This window comes from Oncorhynchus masou, chromosome 22 (assembly GCF_036934945.1).
Source record: "Oncorhynchus masou masou isolate Uvic2021 chromosome 22, UVic_Omas_1.1, whole genome shotgun sequence".
Lineage (NCBI taxonomy): Eukaryota > Metazoa > Chordata > Actinopteri > Salmoniformes > Salmonidae > Oncorhynchus > Oncorhynchus masou.
Window position 1 is genome coordinate 17,446,113 of NC_088233.1, and position 18,933 is coordinate 17,465,045.

Below are 18,933 nucleotides of genomic sequence, written 5' to 3' on the forward strand. Positions count from 1 at the left end.
TAGTGTTTGGTAGCATTGCCTTTAAATTGTTTAACTTGAGTCAAACATTTCTTGGCCCATTCCTCCTGACAGAGCTGGTGTACCTGAGTCAGGTTTGTCAGCCACCTTGCTCCACACACTTTTTCAGTTCTGCCCACAAATTTTCTAAAGGATGAGGTCAGGTCTTTGTGATGGTCACTCCAATACCTTGACTTTGTTGTCCTTAAGCCATTTTTCTACAATTTTGCAGGTATGCTTGGGGTTATTGTTCATTTGGAAGACCCATTTGCGACCAAGCTTTAACTGATGTCTTGAGATGTTGAGTGAATATATCACAATAATTTTTCTCCCTCATGATGCCATCTATTTTGTGAAGTGCACCAGTCCCTCCTGCAGCAAAGCACACCCCCACAACATGATGCTGCCACCCCCGTGCATCACGGTTGGGATGGTGTTCTTCGGCTTGCAAGCCTCCCCGTTTCCTCCAAACATAACGATGGTCATTATTGCCAAATTGTTTCATTTTTGTTTCATTAGACTAGAGGACATTTCTCAAAAAAGTATGAACTTTGTCCCCATTTACAGTTGTAAACCTTACTTGCTGAGTGGCCTTTCAGGTTATGTCGATATAGGACTCGTTTGACTGTGGATATAGATACTTTTGTACCTGTTTCCTCCAGCATCTTCACAAGGTCCTTTGCTGTTGTTCTGGGATTGATTTGCACTTCTCGCACCAAAGTACATTCATCTCTAGGAGACAGAACGTGTCTCCTTCCTGAGCGGTATGACGGTTGCGTGGTCCCAAGGTGTTTATACTTGTGTACTATTGTTTGTAGAAATGAACGTGGTACTTTCAGGCATTTGGAAATTGCTCCCAAGGATGAACTAGACATGTGGAGGCCTACAATGTTTCAGTTCTTGGCTGATTTCATTTAATTTTGCCATGATGTCAAGCAAAGAGGCACTGCGTTTGAAGGTAGGCCTTGAAATACATCCACAGGTGCACCTTCAGTTGACTCAAATGATGTCAATTAGCCTATCAGAAGCTTCTAAAGCCATGACATAATTTTCTGGAATTTTCCAAGCTGTTGAAAGGCACAGTCAACTTAGTGTATGTAAACCTCTGACCCACTGGAATTGTGATACAGTGAGTTATAAGTGAAATAATCTGTCTGTAAACAATTGTTGGAAAAATTACACAAAAAGTGCACAAAGTAGATGTTACTATAGTTTTGTCGGTTAGGACAAGAAATTTGTGGAGTGGTTGAAAAATGAGTTTTAATGACTCCAACCTAAGTGTATGTAAACGTCCAACTTCAACTGTAGCTGTGACAATATAGGTCAAATGAAGATCCTACATCTTTAGCTGTGTTTTCTCATACATGTTTCATATTTCCTGCTAGAACAAGACTTCTCCCTCGGAGGTGGTTCAGTGGTCGAACCACAGGGTGATGGAGTGGCTTCGCTCAGTGGACCTGGCGGAATACGCACCCAACTTGAGGGGCAGTGGGGTGCACGGGGGCCTCATCGTAAGTAACCTGAGGGGCAGAGGGGTGCACGGGGGCCTCATTGTAAGTAACCTGAGGGGCAGCGGGGTGCACAGGAGCCTCATTGTAAGTAACCTGAGGGGCAGCGGGTTGCACGGGGGCCTCATCCTAAGTAACCTGAGGGGCAGCGGGGTGCACAGGGGCCTCATCGTAAGTAACCTGAGGGGCAGCGGGGTGCATGGGGGCCTCATCGTAAGTATCCTGAGGGGCAGCGGGGTGCACGGGGGCCTCATTGTAAGTGACCTGAGGGGCAGCGGGGTGCACGGGGGCCTCATCGTAAGTGACCTGAGGGGCAGCGGGGTGCACAGGGGCCTCATCGTAAGTAACCTGAGGGGCAGCGGGGTGCACGGGGGCCTCATCGTAAGTAACCTGAGGTGCAGTGGGGTGCACGGGGGCCTCATCGTAAGTAACCTGAGGGGCAGCGGGGTGCACAGGGGCCTCATCGTAAGTAACCTGAGGGGCAGCGGGGTGCACAGGGGCCTCATCGTAAGTAACCTGAGGGGCAGCGGGGTGCACGGGGGCCTCATCGTAAGTAACCTGAGGGGCAGCGGGGTGCACGGGGGCCTCATCGTAAGTAACCTGAGGGGCAGCGGGGTGCACGGGGGCCTCATCGTAAGTGACCTGAGGGGCAGCGGGGTGCACGGGGGCCTCATCGTAAGTAACCTGAGGGGCAGCGGGGTGCACGGGGGCCTCATCGTAAATACACACCCCACATGACTGAATCAGCCCCTTCTTATACCTTTCCACTGTATATCAGCTCAGCTTGGATACAGTCAGACATACAGTTCAAGACTCCCTTAGCCAAGTTTATTTTTAATTATTATATTTTACCAATTCATTCCATCTCAGTTTTCTGTGTAATTGTCTGTATGTAGCATGTATCTTCCTCTGAATCTTCTCTAATGACCCCTAGATTCTGGAGCCTCGTTTTAACTCAGATACCCTGGCCATGCTGCTGAACATCCCCCCTCAGAAGACCCTGCTGCGACGTCACCTGGCCACCAACTTCAACATGCTGGTGGGCTCCCAGGCTCAGCAGGAGAAGAGGGAGTTCATGGAGTCTTTAGGCTACGCTCCGCTCAGCACCACAGCCAAAGTCAGGGTAAGAGATGACAGTATTGTACTATAGTACGCCTAGGGCTGAACCACCACCCTGTTAGGAGCCCTCTTTTTTCCGTTCTTCCTCTCACTCTCCTCTTTCCCTCTCCCTCTCTCTGCCCCCCACTCTCTCTCTTTCTCTCTCTCTCTCTCACCGCTTTCTCTCTCTCTTTCCCCTAACCTCCTCCCCTTCCTCATCTCTTTAGAGAGACAGACAACACCTTAATCCTTAGTGTGATACCTCAGACCTGGCAAGCTCTAAGACCACCTAGCAGCTTTGCGTGCAGCAGGCTATTGTAGCACCAGCTCATGTCTAAGACTCACCACTTTGTTAAGGCTAGCAGAAAATGTGCTGAGATAGCATAATGTACTTAGTCAGCACAATTAGGCTTAAAGGAACCTTTTATAGCAACACTGCCCATTTTGTACGGTGTTTAGAAATCTATTCACTGATGATGGTTAAAGAGCTAGAATAGAAGTGACACACAGTTTTATCTCAGTCTGTTCATAAACCATGTTCTCTCTGTGCTATCTCCTGTTCAGCCAAAGAAGTTGGGCTTCTCAAACTTCGGCCACCTGAGGAAGAAGAGGTGTGACGAGTCAACAGACTACATTTGCCCCCTGGAGGTGGCCCAGGTTCAGGCGGTGCTGAACGGGGCACACCGGCCCTACTCCGGCTTCAGGGGCCTCAGCCCCATCCTAGACAGAGACCCAGACAGACGGCAGCAGGTGGGGCCAAACAGCTGATGATGTCAAACTACTGTACCTACCTACCCATCACTACTCAGCTTGCAGCCAATAACCCCACCTCTTCCTGCCATGCCTATCCAACTCACCCCAGCACACTCACCTCCACACCCCTCACGTGCCATCATCTAACAATCAACCCCAGCCTCAGGCATGAGCTGCACTCTGGACACTTAAGAGTGGATGGTGAGTGGGAGAGCTCACCGCTCCTATGTTCTCGGTGGATTCACAAGCCTAGCTGTGATCTATCACCTCACCCCTTTAATGCAGTAGGATAATGCTACTATTGTAAACAATATTGTGCATCATTTTAATGATCATTTTAACACCTGTATTTGAGATTCACATAATGGTATTCATACATTGTTTTTAAATATATTCCTAACCGGTAGAAAGTAATGTTGCTGTTTGTCAGACAGTTATGGAATGAACTTGTGCAATATTTGCATATAGAGGAATGCATTTCACATATTTATGTTGGTAAATAAATTGAAAGAAGTACAATGAGATTTTATAGCTGTGCACATTTTGATGGATTCCAGATTGTGATTACGCACTGTTATTTTCATATGACTGTTATGATATTTTTATAGTTAAAGATAACGCTTCAATCAAAGAATCCCTCGTTGTTATTAATTGTAAATAGCATTATCCAAATCCATCAATAAAAATCGCAAGTGTGATAAGTGTTTTATTCTTCTTGATAAATTATATTCAATCTTTATACAAAGTATGCTTCTCTCATTAGAGAAGGAGACAGTAGCCTTGTCTCCATTTTATGATGAAATTATGCTCATTTTAAGGAAACTTGAATCAAAGAGACACTTGTAATGAAATACATTGTGCAGTGCAGAGACATCAGCATGCATCATTAATTAACCATTAGCATTCACTAACTGGCTCATCAATTCTTCTGATCATCATGATTGACCCATTATATGCACAATGGAGTAGTGCATATTGGAGCACCTTGAGTGGGGGAGGGGCACGTTCTAGGCTGACTACACTGCAGACACCTGCCAGATCTCACAACACCTGGATATGTATCTAAATTACATACAGTGCCTTGCGAAAGTATTCGGCCCCCTTGAACTTTGCGACCTTTTGCCACATTTCAGGCTTCAAACATAAAGATATAAAACTGTATTTTTTTGTGAAGAATCAACAACAAGTGGGACACAATCATGAAGTGGAACGACATTTATTGGATATTTCAAACTTTTTTAACAAATCAACAACTGAAAATTTGGGCATGCAAAATTATTCAGCCCCTTTACTTTCAGTGCAGCAAACTCTCTCCAGAAGTTCATTGAGGATTTCTGAATGATCTAATGTTGACCTAAATGACTAATGATGATATATACAATCCACCTGTGCGTAATCAAGTCTCCGTATAAATGCACCTGCACTGTGATAGTCTCAGAGGTCCGTTAAAAGCGCAGAGAGCATCATGAAGAACAAGGAACACACCAGGCAGGTCCGAGATACTGTTGTGAAGAAGTTTAAAGCCGGATTTGGATACAAAAAGATTTCCCAAGCTTTAAACATCCCAATGAGCACTGTGCAAGCGATAATATTGAAATGGAAGGAGTATCAGACCACTGCAAATCTACCAAGACCTGGCCGTCCCTCTAAACTTTCAGCTCATACAAGGAGAAGACTGATCAGAGATGCAGCCAAGAGGCCCGTGATCACTCTGGATGAACTTCAGAGATCTACAGCTGAGGTGGGAGACTCTGTCCATAGGACAACAATCAGTTGTATATTGCACAAATCTGGCCTTTATGGAAGAGTGGCAAGAAGAAAGCCATTTCTTAAAGATATCCATAAAAAGTGTTGTTTAAAGTTTGCCACAAGCCACCTGGGAGACACACCAAACATGTGGAAGAAGGTGCTCTGGTCAGATGAAACCAAAATTGAACTTTTTGGCAACAATGCAAAACGTTATGTGTGGCGTAAAAGCAACACAGCTCATCACCCTGACCACACCATCCCCACTGTCAAACATGGTGGTGGCAGCATCATGGTTTGGGCCTGCTTTTCTTCAGCAGGGACAGGGAAGATGGCTAAAATTGATGGGAAGATGGATGGAGCCAAATACAGGACCATTCTGGAAGAAAACCTGATGGAGTCTGCAAAAGACCTGAGACTGGGACGGAGATTTGTCTTCCAACAAGACAATGATCCAAAACATAAAGGAAAATCTACAATGGAATGGTTCAAAAATAAACATATCCAGGTGTTAGAATGGCCAAGTCAAAGTCCAGACCTGAATCCAATCGAGAATCTGTGGAAAGAACTGAAAACTGCTGTTCACAAAAGCTCTCCATCCAACCTCACTGAGCTCGAGCTGTTTTGCAAGGAGGAATGGGAAAAAATGTCAGTCTCTCGATGTGCAAAACTGATAGAGACATACCCCAAGCGATTTACAGCTGTAATCGCAGCAAAAGGTGGCGCTACAAAGTATTAACTTAAGGGGGCTGAATAATTTTGCATGCCCAATTTTTCAGTTTTTGATTTGTTAAAAAAGTTTGAAATATCCAATAAATGTCGTTCTACTTCATGATTGCGTCCCACTTGTTGATTCTTCACAAAAAAATACAGTTTTATATCTTTATGTTTGCAGCCTGAAATGTGGCAAAAGGTCGCAAAGTTCAAGGGGGCCGAAAACTTTCACAAGGCACTGTATCAGCTAATCACATCATATAGCAGTCTGATACCCGATTGCACAGTTGATTACATGGCACGTAATCATTGGTTTATGCAATGCAAGGACTGCAATGTAGTTGGCATGGAATGTGACCTATGACTTGAACAGCGGTGCTTGGTCAGCAGCTAGATCCTTCTACCCTGCCATCCATCATGCATGGGACTAAACAAAGCACTGTGTGTTATGTCATTGATGACCTGGCCTGTCAGTAGTACAAGTAGCTCTAGGACTAGGGGCTCTATTCAATCCATATCTCGGAAAATTAGCCTTACTGCATTCACAAGAAATGCTGCATATGTCAGCTCAATCGGAAATGAACTTAAACGATACATTTTGAATGGAGCCCCTAGGTGTTGTGTTTGATGAAAGGCCTGACTTTGCAGATGGCGGTGACAGAGGGGCCTGTGCTGCAGATAGAAGCTCTGTCTGAGGGAATTAACCAACTCACGGTAAGTAGCTCCTCGTTCAGTCTCGTTCAACAAGCTTTTAATATCTGTTTAATTAAATAACCAGATAACAAAGTATTTCCTTTTAAGCTGTTGTGTTTGACTTTTCTCCTCAATGCTGTGGTACTATGCTGTTATTATATTTGCTGACAGCAGGCGTTGAAACTGAACAAACAGGCTTCAACAAATAGATTTTGAATTGACTTTGTTGGGACATGAGCCTTAAGCCTTTAACTGACAAACATTGCAGCATAACACTCCCTGCTAACCCCAGCCCCTGGCCCTTCTTGCTTTCAGTATTTGCTTAGCCGAGATGAGGTTCTGAAGGAGATGAGACGCCCTCAAACAGCACTAGTCTGAGAGGATGCCACGCTGGCCACGCTAACCAACACAGCCAATCAACCAAGGGAAAGCGCGGCCTCATACCAACCCAAACTCAACGTAGGGTGCTTTACCAGCAACCTCAACTGGCCCTTATCTCATCATAATACAGGACTATAATGAACACTACTTCTGTATTAGTGACAGAAACACAATGAACTTTGAAGCCATTGTCTTACGTGTGTAGCTCTTTCAAACTTAATAGTGAATAGTATGTACTTTGACTTTTTGGTGAAAAGTATAGGCCTACCGCAAGCCACTTAAACATGAATTAAAGTGTTCTTTTCCCTACGTAATTTATTTCCCTGTAATATTGACCAAACTCTATTATTTTGTACAATATATGTACATATCATATTTTACAACTTGTTTGTCACGTATACTGAACAAAAATATAAACACAACATGCAACAATTTCAAAGATTTTACTGAGTTACAGTTCATATAACATCAGCACACGTGACCTGCGGTTGTTAGGTCGGTTGGATCTACTGCCAAATTCTCTAAAACAACATTGGAGGCGGCTTACGGTAGAGAAATGAACATTCAAATTCTCTGGCAACAGCTCTGTGGGACATTCCTGCAGGCAGCATGCCAATTGCAAGCTCCCTCAAAACTTGAGACATCTGTGACGTGTTGTGTGACAAAAGTGGCCATATATTGTCCCCAGCACAATGTGCACCTGTGTAATGATCAATCTGTTTAATCAGCTTCTTGATATGTCACACCTGTCAGGTGGATGAATTATCATGGCAAAGGAGAAATGCTCACTAACAGGGATGAAAACAAATTTGTGCTCAACATTTGAGAGAAATAAGCTTTTTGTGGCTATGGAACATTTCTGGGATCTTTTATTTCTGCTCATGGAACATGGGACCAACACTTTGCATGTTATGTTTCTATTTTTGTTCAGTATATGTTTTCAAAGTTACCTGGACATATCCCTGATTAGAATAAGGCACTAGGTCATACTGGAAACGAACACACCCAACACTTAATACAGCTAATTTGTATTGGAACCATAAGAAACAGGTTTTTCCATGTTTCCACACATAATGGGCATATATTTGCATAGGCAGATGTAGTCTCTGTGGTACGTCCCTATAACAAGTCACCAGACCAGAGGATCCCTTCTGTGAGAGAGCAAACACTAAGGGAAGCCTGCTCTCTAAGAGTTCGGTAACCCAGTGTACTGTCCAAAGCCAAGCATAACCTGTATGAGGATCCTTCTGCTGGTTGTTCATCTGCTTCAATCCAGCACATCCTAATATCTCACTAGGGTTCCAGAGAGGAGAGAGGGGCTGGAGCTGTTCCAGACATCAAAGGCAGACCCATACTGGTGAGTTTTCATTTAATTTAATATGACCTTTTTTTTACCAATCTGGAGCAAACACAGTACAATCCAAATATGTTTGTAGTTTCTAAGGTTTGGGTTCCATTAGGGTTGGGTACCATCAACACTTATGTACCTTCAACCCCTGTTATTACACAAGTATCATTTTGTAACTTTTATGTAAATGATCATTTCTACAATAATAAACTATACTGTTGTTATCACATGTTCAGGTTATAAGGGAAACCACCCTCTGACCTAGTCCTGTAGACATGGGGAAGATAGAGAGCAAACAACCAGCCCCGGACATTCCCAAGAAAATCTCAACCTGGTGGGAGAGGCTACAGAAGAAGCCACCAGCTCCAACCATGACCATTCCAAACATGAACTTTAACTTCCCAACCCTGTGGGGAAGGAGAGAGAGCAAGCTACCAGACCCAGACATACCCAGTATATTCTCCACTCTGTGGAGAACCCCCAACAACCCCAACGATTTTGTCCCTCTATTCACCGACTGTGTGGGGATAGCTGCAGCTAGGACCCAGGAGTACCTCCTGTTCCTGGACCCAGAGGACAAGTTCCAGCCTAGTCCGACAGCCCTCAATGATATCTTTCTAATGACCTACATCACCCAGAGCAGCCACCTCCACATGACCGACTCCTTCAACTGCACCACCATGACCAAGCAGCAGCGCATCCTCCTGGGTGCTGACTGGGTGTGGGCTGTGCTGGAGAGGCACACCAAGAACCCCCGCATCCAGATCGCCGTGCAGATCCTGCACCTGCCAGAGAGGGGGGGAGGGCCAGCCGAGGACATCCCCCCGGAGGTATACACTGAATCCATGCAGATGGCCAAGATGGAGTCTGCTCATAAGAACAAGGCAGAGAGGATGGTGGATTTCTGTGCCTCCATCGGTAAGGACTGCTACGCCCTCTTTCTCCTCTTTGGCCGCAAGGGCGACCCGGGCAACATCTACGGAGTGCTGAGCAACAACTTTCACGCTGCTATAGGGAAGACTAAGATCAACCATGCACTCATTGAGAATTTCTTTAAAGGATCCAGGTACTTACACACACCCACTGGAATGCTACAGGCTATTGTCACCAAGAGAGATTCTGACCCTTTAACTTTGCTCATCAAGTTTACCTGACCAGTGTGATCGATGACAGAGCAGCCATATGGGACCTTTCAGATTACTCTGTTTACTGTAGTGTTTCACATGGGAGGATGGACTGTTGTGATTGGTGGGTTTATGCTTGCCTGGGACTTGGGGACCCAGTGTGCTGAAATTGGCCTGTGTCCATATCTCGTTTGTGGATTACTGACCCATGCCTGCTGACAGCTGCTCACACCCCTGTGGTTAGTATTTCTGTTAGAGCTCTATTCAATCAGATCCGCTTTAGCTGACATCCACATAGCGGTTCTTTTGGCGCGTCGGAGATTAAACTGCGTTAGAGCTGTCAAATCCAAAAGTGGCTCCTGACATTATACCGAAAGCGAACATTGCTATTGGCTGCGCAGAGTCACATTAACAGAAATCCCATGCAGCCTTGTTTACAAGTTGGAACACTGGAATGTGAGATGGAATCTACATCTCCATTAAGATGATAGAAACCCTCATTATTTAGTTGAATGACTTTCAATTCGAGCGTCATTATTTCTATATGGCCTACACTTTCTCCTTCTGAACTTCTAACGAAAGTGGGATGGGTGGGGCTTTGTGACAAAGATCAAGAGCAGCTGCTCACCGATTTGACAGCTCCAATGCAGTTACACCTCCGACACAGCCAAAACATCAGCTATGCAGGTGTCGGTTATTGCCAGTTAACGCATGATCTGATTGAATCTAGGCCTTAATGGACTTAACACTTCACTGGCATTGCACTTATGTGGAAATTCACACAAACGACCTGTCTGCTATCACTACTCATTGACGTTAAAACCTCTGTACAGCTTATGTTGACATGGAAACTATGATTTGCCACAAAATATTTTTATATTTTCAAGGATGGACTTTATGACTGAACACATTGTGATAGCTTCACCCAAAACCTAATTCTAAGTTCATTTGATTAAGGTGGATTGTTCTCTTAAAGTTGAGTCCAAGTAGAAAATAACAGGATGGGGAGTTCAAAAATAAATGAATATATATTTCTGGATGTCTTGAGTTATCTTGTTTAGAAGAGGATTATTTATGTTGAGGATTATGCTCAGTGGTAAGTAGCATAATGTAAATGAAGGGATTTGTGTTTAAATATGCAGGTTTGCTTAGGCCTCATGTTATATATACACAGTGTGGTGCCGAGAATAATACTACTCTTTCTCCCCAATACCACAAAGACATCAGATTATGTGTAGAGATGGATTTAATGAGTAATGAGATTCAACAAAACATCAAAATGCTTTAGATACAGTACAAAACATCCAAAAGCTTTAGATACAGTACAAAACATCCAAAAGCTTTAGATACAGTACAAAACATCCAAAAGCTTTAGATACAGTACAAAACATCCAAAAGCTTTAGATACAGTACAAAACATCCAAAAGCTTTAGATACAGTACAAAACATCCAAAAGCTTTAGATGCAGTACAAAACATCAAAATGCTTTAGATACAGTACAAAACATCCAAATGCTTTAGATACAGTACATAATTAGAACAATTATTACTAAAACAGTTCAAACATACTAAAAGCCAACTAACTTTTCACAGTATCTCACACAAAAAAAGTTATTTGAATGTTCAACATGCAAATATGACATTTGTTATTCAAAACGCTAGAGAATATCCTGTTGGTCTTGAAATGTAGGCTGTTACATTGTGTTCTACATACATAATTCAATAGAACATATTGTCTTAAATATCCTGGTGCGTTTTAATGTATCTATGCCTAGTTGGAGGCCTGGGAGTTATCAGTATGTGTTCTCTGTCTTGTAGCCCAGAATGGAGAGGTTGGGGCGGATGCTGGGTCATGGGGAGTGGGCCACACATGACAATGAGCACATCGTTGGACACCAGGGGAAGGTGCTCTTTCATCTCTTTCATCATATCAGCGTTCACAAACCCTGAGCTGTACTTCCAGTCTGTAATTAGAGGAAAACACAAGCTGAATTCAACTGTTTTTAATCAACAGATAAGGATCAGCCTTGCAGGCCAATTAAATGATCACACCCTGTTAGCGAAGATGTGTTTCATTTATGTGGAACTAACGGATGAGTGCCAGGATAGACAATTAGCTGGAGCCTCATTTGCATACTGTACCATATGAGGAAGCTACAGTATAGCTGACGGGTCACATGGCAAAACAGAATCTAAATAGAACGTTTAGATCATAACGATGTCGGGATATGATTGGAGGGGGAAGGGTTTCCATTCATTCAGTTGACATCAGTAACAGACCAATTCAAAAGGGTTGCTGCAGGTGCACCTTTGGGGATTTTTTGGTTATTGTCTAGCAGTCAGTCAGTCAGTCCCTACCAAGGGTGTTATAATATGGTAACACAGCATGGTAAAAATGTGTTTTTTTTGCAGTCCAACACAAATGATACAATGGTATTAGCCCATGACAACCCTGTACCTTAATATTTTTTATCATGGAATACTATGGTCTTACCCTGTGGAGGTTTTGTCAATAGTGAACCACAAATTGAGTTGTTCAGAGTGACTCTTCAGCACCTTCTCTAGTTCCTCCCGCAAGTAGAATATCCTTAGTCTGGAGGCAGAGACTATCATTCGAAGAAGGTTTACAATTGCTAGTGCTTCAACTAATACAGTATGTCATTGAGTCTTTTTAAACCATACTAAAGGTGAGACATTGATCTTGGTTGTCTATCATCAGATCGTCTGTTGTACCTGTTGTATTCGGCGCATGTGACTAATACAATTTGATTTGATTTTGGATTTGATGATTGTCATTGAAGTTGTATTCATAACAAGCTCTGTGTCCACTTCATTGATAATCCACAGTGACGGTTTAATACTGTGTGGGATGTGACTCTTACCTGTACGCTGGTGAGACTGACCTGGTTATCAAATATGAGGGAGCACTTGGTGTCATCTGCAGGGTCTGCTGTAATACTGTGAATCAGCTGCAGCATGGAGGTAATTTCTGAAAAAGCACCCAGACATTTAAGCCAGTTTGCAGTTGATGATGAACTTTCCCCAACTTATAAATAGTCCTACAAGTAAGTGCCAACTGTATTTTTTTAAATTACAATTCCAATGATGTCTGGACAGACTGGAGAGGTGGGTTGGCCTCCGGTCCAGTTCTAAATTGGTATAGGACCTATTTAACCGGTCAAGAGTTTTTCCTCACCATTGGTGAACATAACTCAGAGAAAATACATGAAACATGTGGCGTTCCACAAGGATTGATTTTGGGTCCTGTACTGTTCAGTTTATATACAGGGGTATGTTATCAGAAAGCACAACATTGATTTTCATATCACCAGAGGATTTTAGCTCCACAGATAAATGATTAGACTGTATTACTGATTTAAATACTTGTATGGCTCACAACTTCCTCCAGCTAAATCAAGTCAAGACCGAGGTAATTATTGTTGGATTCAAAACACAGAGAGAAAATCTAGCTGTAGATTTTAATTCATGGGAAATAAAGACAAAGCACTTGTTAAAAAACCTTTGTGTTATTTTAGATTCTTAACTAAATTTCGAATCACACATTAGGAATGTGACCATCTTTTTACCACCTGAGGAACATTGCCAAGGTGTAGACGTTTCTCTCTCAGTCTGATGCAGAGAGACTCAACCATGCTTTTATTACAAGCAGGCTTGACTACAGTAATGCTCTCCTGTCTGGTCTACCCATAAAGACATTGGTCAACTGTAAAACATACAGAATGCTGCAGCACGTGTACTGACCAAGACCAGACGGAGAGCACAGATCACACAGGTTTCATGGTCTCTGAACTGGCTGCCTGTGAGTTTTACAATTCATTTTAAGATTCTTCTATTGTTTTGTTTTTTATCAATTCATGTCAGACATGCCTTTAAGTTATGTACTATACACAATAGGTCCCTCAAGTCCTCTGGCACTGGCCTTTTAACTATCCCAATGCCTGGACCAAGAGGCATGGAGAGGCAGCCTTTTAACTATCCCAAAGCCTGGACCAAGAGGCAAGGAGAGGCAGCCTTTTAACTATCCCAAAGCCTGGACCAAGAGGCATGGAGAGGCAGCCTTTTAACTATCCCAAAGCCTGGACCAAGAGGCAAGGAGAGGCAGCCTTTAGTTACTATGCTCCCAGCCTCTGGAATAGCCTGCCAGAGAACCTGAGGGTGGCCAAAACTGTAGACATATTTTAAAAAAAAATTTTTTAGTTTTACTTTTCCTTAGGGTGCTTTTTAGATGTTCAGTTTGTGTCATTCCTTTATTTTGTATCTTATGTTTGTTGTGTAGTAAATATTTCAGCTTTTATTTTAATTGTTTTTTATTAGTTTTTTTTCCTGTAAAGCACATTGTGTTGCATTCCATGTCTGAAATGTGCTGTATAAATAAAGCTTGATTTGATTTGTTAGCAGGTGACCTAAAATCACACATCTAGCAAGTTAGACATCAATAAAGGGTATATTCAAGGACCCTCCAAAGAGGCTGAAGAAAAAAGTAATCTCTACAAATAATCTAAAGGACATCTGGAGATTACTATTCAACTACAAAAGACTACGTGATATTGGATCATTCTCCTGTATCATGCTTAATTACACCAACATAAAATATACTTTGTTCATTCTCCATATTCTGTCACTGAGTGCATCGTCAAGAACCAAAATGTATTAAATACATAAACAAAAAAACTTTACCATTACAAATGAGGACAGAGTAAAGCCCTGCCCTGACATAATTTGGGATTTTAAGGCATACATAAGGGGGATGATAATCTCATTCTCTGCAAAAGATAAATCTGAGTTAATAAAAAAAATGTACAAATTCTGAACTTAAGCAGGTATATGATAATTTAGATTGAAGAGATCCAACAACTACAGGTTAAACTAAAATTAAACATACTATTTACTGGCAAATAAACCCAGTAAAGGCCTTGCATTCCTCACAAATGAATACATTCCAAACCAGTTATAGTTTTAATAGATAAGGATACAAATACTTCAATTAGACAACGCTATTCATTTCCATTTTTAAAGGCTTTTATGAAAATCTATATAAATCCAAATTAAACAGTTGAACTGATCTTGCAGCCTTAGACTCAAAGACCCTGAAGCAACTATCAGGGAAAAAAATCCCCCCAAATAAATATTAGACAAAACTTTCACGTGACAAAAAGCACCAGGCATGGACAGCTTTCCTGTAAAATGTTGCTTAACATTCTGGGACAAAGTAGTGCTCCTAATTACTGAAATGATAAGATATACAGCACTGTGCCAACGTTTTAGGCAGGTGTGAAAAAACATACCGTAAAGTAAGAATACTTTCAAAAATAGACAGGTTAAAAGTTTATATTTATCAATTAACAAAAGTCAATGAACAGAAGAAAAATATACATCAAATCAATATTTGGTGTGACCACCCTTTGCCTCCAAAACAGCATTAAATCTTCATGTAATCCCACACAGATTTGATGATGTTGAGATCAGGGCTCTCTGGGGGCCATACCATGACTTCCAGGAAAACTTGCTGAATTTAGTTCTTAATGACTTTCACTGTATGTTTGGGGTCTTTGTTTGCTGCAGAATAAATTTGGGGCCAATCAGATGCCTCCCTGATGCTATTGCATGATGGATAAGTATCTGCCTATACTTCTCAGCATTGAGGAGACCATTCATTCTGACCAAATCCTCAACTCCATTTGCAGAAATGTAGCCCCAAACTTGCAAGGAAAATCCACCTTCACTGTTGCCTGCGGACACTCATTCGTGTACCACTCCCCAGCCTTTCGGCGAACAAACTGCTTTCTGCTACAGCCAGTAGCAGAGCACCTGCTGCCATTTTTCTGCACCCCAGTGCATAGTTGAGTCGCTTGGCCTAGTTTCCATGTCAGAGGTATGGCTTTTTGGCCACAAGTCTTCCATGAAGGTCACTTCTGACCAGACTTCTCCGGACAGTAGATGGGTGTACCAGGGTCCCACTGTTTTCTGTCAATTCTGAGCTCATGGCACTGCTGGACATCTTCCGATTGCGAAGAGAAGTAAGCATGACGTGTCTTTAATCTGCTGCAGTAAGTTTCCTTGGCCGACCACTGTGTCTACGGTCCTCAACGTTGCCCGTGTCTTTGTGCTTCTTCAAAAGAGCTTGGACAGCACATCTGGAAACCCCAGTCTGCCTGGACATGTCTGCCTGGACATGTCTGCCTGGACATGTCTGCCTGGACATGTCTGCCTGGGAGACCTTACTGATGCAGTATAACTACCTTGTGTCTTGTTGCTGGGCTCAGTCTTGCTATGGGGTATGACTTTTGACAGTGAACTGTCTCCAGCAACCTCACCTTGTTAGCGGAATTTAGTTGTTCCTCACCCAGGCTTTATTCCTCCTACACAGCTGTTTCTGTTTCAGTTAATGATTGTGTTTCATCATACAAATTGATTGATGATCATTAGCAACTGTTTGGTATAATTGTTTAATCATACACCTGTTAAGGGAATTTTTATCTATAATGACTAATTATGTATACATTTCAATCAGGATGTACTAATCATAATTTACTAAATGTTACTGTATATGTATGAATTTTCCTATCTGATCCCAGTACTGAAGTGAATGTGGTCAAGAGTTTAGTAACAATGACGGTCTGTTCCTTTGTACAAATGAATGAACCATCTCCAGATGGCAGGGACGGACTATCTCCAGACTGTCTAGAATGCTTATCTACACTGACTGACCTTGGCTCTAGGCGAGGAGGGAAGGCTTGAGAATTATAGGGCCTTTCTACCAGTGTCAAGAAGAGACGGAACATTTAGAAAACGCTGACGTCATTTTCAGTTTACAACCTGTGGTAAAATGTGTATGAACTCAGTACTCTCTTTAAAGGCTGTTACTTGACTTTTAAGACCAGGGCTCTGTCCATTCTTATAATATAAGGGTCATACAACTCCTTATGAATTGACAGAGTGTTTAATTTTGATTTGGAATTAAAACAGAGGAATTAAATTCAGAGTGAATTAAATTAAACACCTGACTATATGCCTACAAAATCCCCGACTTTGTGCAAGTGTACCTACAATAATTGATGCTGTTTTGAAGGCAAAGGGTGGTCACACCAAATATGGATTTGATTTAGATTTTTCTTCTGTTCACTCACTTTGCATTTAGTTAATTGATAAATATAATTTATTAACATGTCTATTTTTTTAAAGCATTCTAACTTTACAGTATTTTTTCACAACATCCTAAAACCTTTACACTGTACTGTATGTCACTCAATTCAGTGCTTTCTAGCTCCATGTATCAAACAGTTATCTCAGTTATATTAAAAGCAGGACAATCTGGAGAGCCCCCTACAGATTACAGACCCATAAATGTAATAAATTGTGACAGAATAATAACAAAACTCAACAGTAACAGAATAGCAAAAGTCTCACCAGACTAGACATATTAATCAAACAGGATTTATTAAAAATAGACACTTACAAAAAAATACAAGAACATGTTTCAATATGATACAATAAGCTAAAATACAAGATGTAGATTTATCAATATTGGCATTGGATGCTGTTAGGAATTTTATGAATAATTACATTTAAATATAACTAATAAAAACTCTACCCTGTTTTACAATATCTGATTAATAATGTTAGTTCCTAAGAAAGAGGTTATGTAGCATGGATAAAGGGTAATTGGAAATGATAACCATTGTGGAAGAAGGAATGTATGTGTGTGTGTCTAAAGTAAGCAAAGAGTATCATTAGCCTATGTTTGAACCGACTCAGCTATAACTCTGTGGCGATCAAATAAGACAGCGAGAGCCACTCCAGGATTTCCTTATCTGGAACTGTCTGCTAAGTGGTAATAAACTATGGTGAGACTTCAGGAGTTAATCCAGATATAGTGTGTCAGGTATGTGTGCTAGTGAGTTGGAATTAACTTTTGAACCTGCTTTGTCCTGTTCGAGAGGAGGAGAGACATTTTATAACCTATGACATCATATGTGGTATATAAACTGTTGTACATGGTTCTATGAGCAGCGCTCTCGAGAATAAATGCTATTGGCTAATTTTGATAGACTGGTTTCTGTCTATTTTATGCAAATGATGATCTTACAAATTCTTAGAAACAGACAGAGTGATTTAAATTGAATTGGTTAACTTCTTGGAACTCCCCATCCCGGATCCGGGTTTGTGACTAAAGCCTCAGGCTCATTAGCATAACGCAATGTTAACGATTTCTGAAAATCGCAAATAAAATGAAAATAATGCGTCTGCTCTCAAGCTTAGCCTTTTCTTAACAACACTGTCATCTCAGATTTTCAAAATATGCTTTTGAACCATAGAAATTGACTAATTTGTGTAAGAGTATGCAAAGCTAGCATAGCATTTTGAGTAGCATTTAGCACGCAACATTTTCACAAAAACCAGATAACCAAATAAATAAAATCATTTACCTTTGAAGAGCTTCTGATGTTTTCAATGAGGAGACTCTCAGTTACATACCAAATGCGCAGTTTTTCCTGAAAGCGTCTGTGTGTAGGAGAAATCGTTCCGTTTTCTACATTGCGTCTGGCTACCGAAACGAACCGAAAATTCAGTCACCTACAACGTAAAACTTTTTCCGGATTAACTACATAATATCGACCGAAACATGGCAAACGTTGTTTGGAATCAATCCTCAAGGTGTTTTTTCACATATCTCTTCATTGATATGCAGTTCGTGGAAGCTTGCTTTCCTCTCTGTATCCCATGGAAAAATACTGGCAGGTTTTACATTTACCGGACGGACACCTGGTAAATGTGGTCTCTTATGGTCAATCTTCCAATGATCTGCCTACAAATACGTCACAATGCTGCAGACACCTTGGGGAAACGACAGAAAGGGCAGGCTCATTCCTCTTGCATTCACAGCCATATAAGGAGACAATGGAAAACAGAGCCTCAAAAATCCTGCTCATTTCCTGGATGCCGTCTCATCTTGGTTTTGCCTGAAGCTCACGTTCTAGGGCACGCACAGAAAATATCTTGGTAGTTCTGGACACGTCAGAGTGTTTTCTTTCGAATGCTATCAATTATATGCATAGTCGAGCATCTTTTTGTGACAAAATATCTTGTTTAAAACGGGAACGTTTTTCATCCAAAAATGAAATAGCGCCCCCAGAGCATCAACAGGTTAATGAATATATACAGGAATTGTTAAATTCCTTTGACAGATGCTGAAAAGGCTTTCTACTGTCTTGAATGACCTTTTCTATTAAAAACTTTGGAAGCCTTCAACTTTCCAGTTTAAATAATACATTTCATAATAATGTTATATAAATAACCTAAGGCAAATATGTACACAAATAATATATTATCTGAATAAATTGCTTTAGAAAGGAGTGCAAGACAGGGATGCCCTCTGTCCGCCCTCCTGTTTGCACTAGCAATTGAACCGCTTGCCGAATTAGACAGGACCCACATATAACAGGTATCAGTAAAGGTAAACATGAGTATAAACTAAACTTATTTGCCCGACGATCTTGTGATGTACTGTACCTGACAAATATTGAAAACTCAATGCCCCCTTGTTAAAAATA

General features: G+C 41.6%; 2 protein-coding genes across 14 annotated transcripts in view; both read left to right on the forward strand.

Annotated features, from left to right (window-relative positions):
- The window catches only part of ppfibp2b (PPFIA binding protein 2b), a 97,626-nt gene extending 89,063 nt beyond the window's left edge, over window positions 1–8,563 (forward strand). For 9 of the 13 annotated variants that reach the window (XM_064929438.1, XM_064929439.1, XM_064929442.1 and 6 more), the window contains 6 exons: window positions 1,383–1,508; window positions 2,440–2,628; window positions 3,168–3,353; window positions 6,465–6,530; window positions 8,188–8,247; window positions 8,475–8,563. In XM_064929438.1, coding sequence (XP_064785510.1) covers window positions 1,383–1,508; window positions 2,440–2,628; window positions 3,168–3,353; window positions 6,465–6,530; window positions 8,188–8,247; window positions 8,475–8,498 — 651 coding nt within the window. In that variant the 3' untranslated portion in view covers window positions 8,499–8,563. Of the gene's footprint in view, window positions 1–1,382; window positions 1,509–2,439; window positions 2,629–3,167; window positions 3,354–6,464; window positions 6,531–6,824; window positions 6,969–8,187; window positions 8,248–8,474 lie in introns of those variants that run through there. The other 4 variants (XM_064929441.1, XM_064929447.1, XM_064929449.1 and 1 more) reach the window with 2 other exon arrangements.
- On the forward strand, window positions 8,514–13,784 carry rep15 (RAB15 effector protein). The gene has a single exon (XM_064929452.1). It carries the CDS (start codon window positions 8,514–8,516, stop codon window positions 9,390–9,392), a length of 879 nt encoding a protein of 292 aa, XP_064785524.1. The 3' UTR covers window positions 9,393–13,784.
- Window positions 13,785–18,933: the final 5,149 nt, after the last annotated feature.

Excerpts from the sequence above, each read along its gene's own strand:
- rep15 (XM_064929452.1), top strand. The coding sequence starts at position 8,514 with ATGGGGAAGATAGAGAGCAAACAACCAGCCCCGGACATTCCCAAGAAA.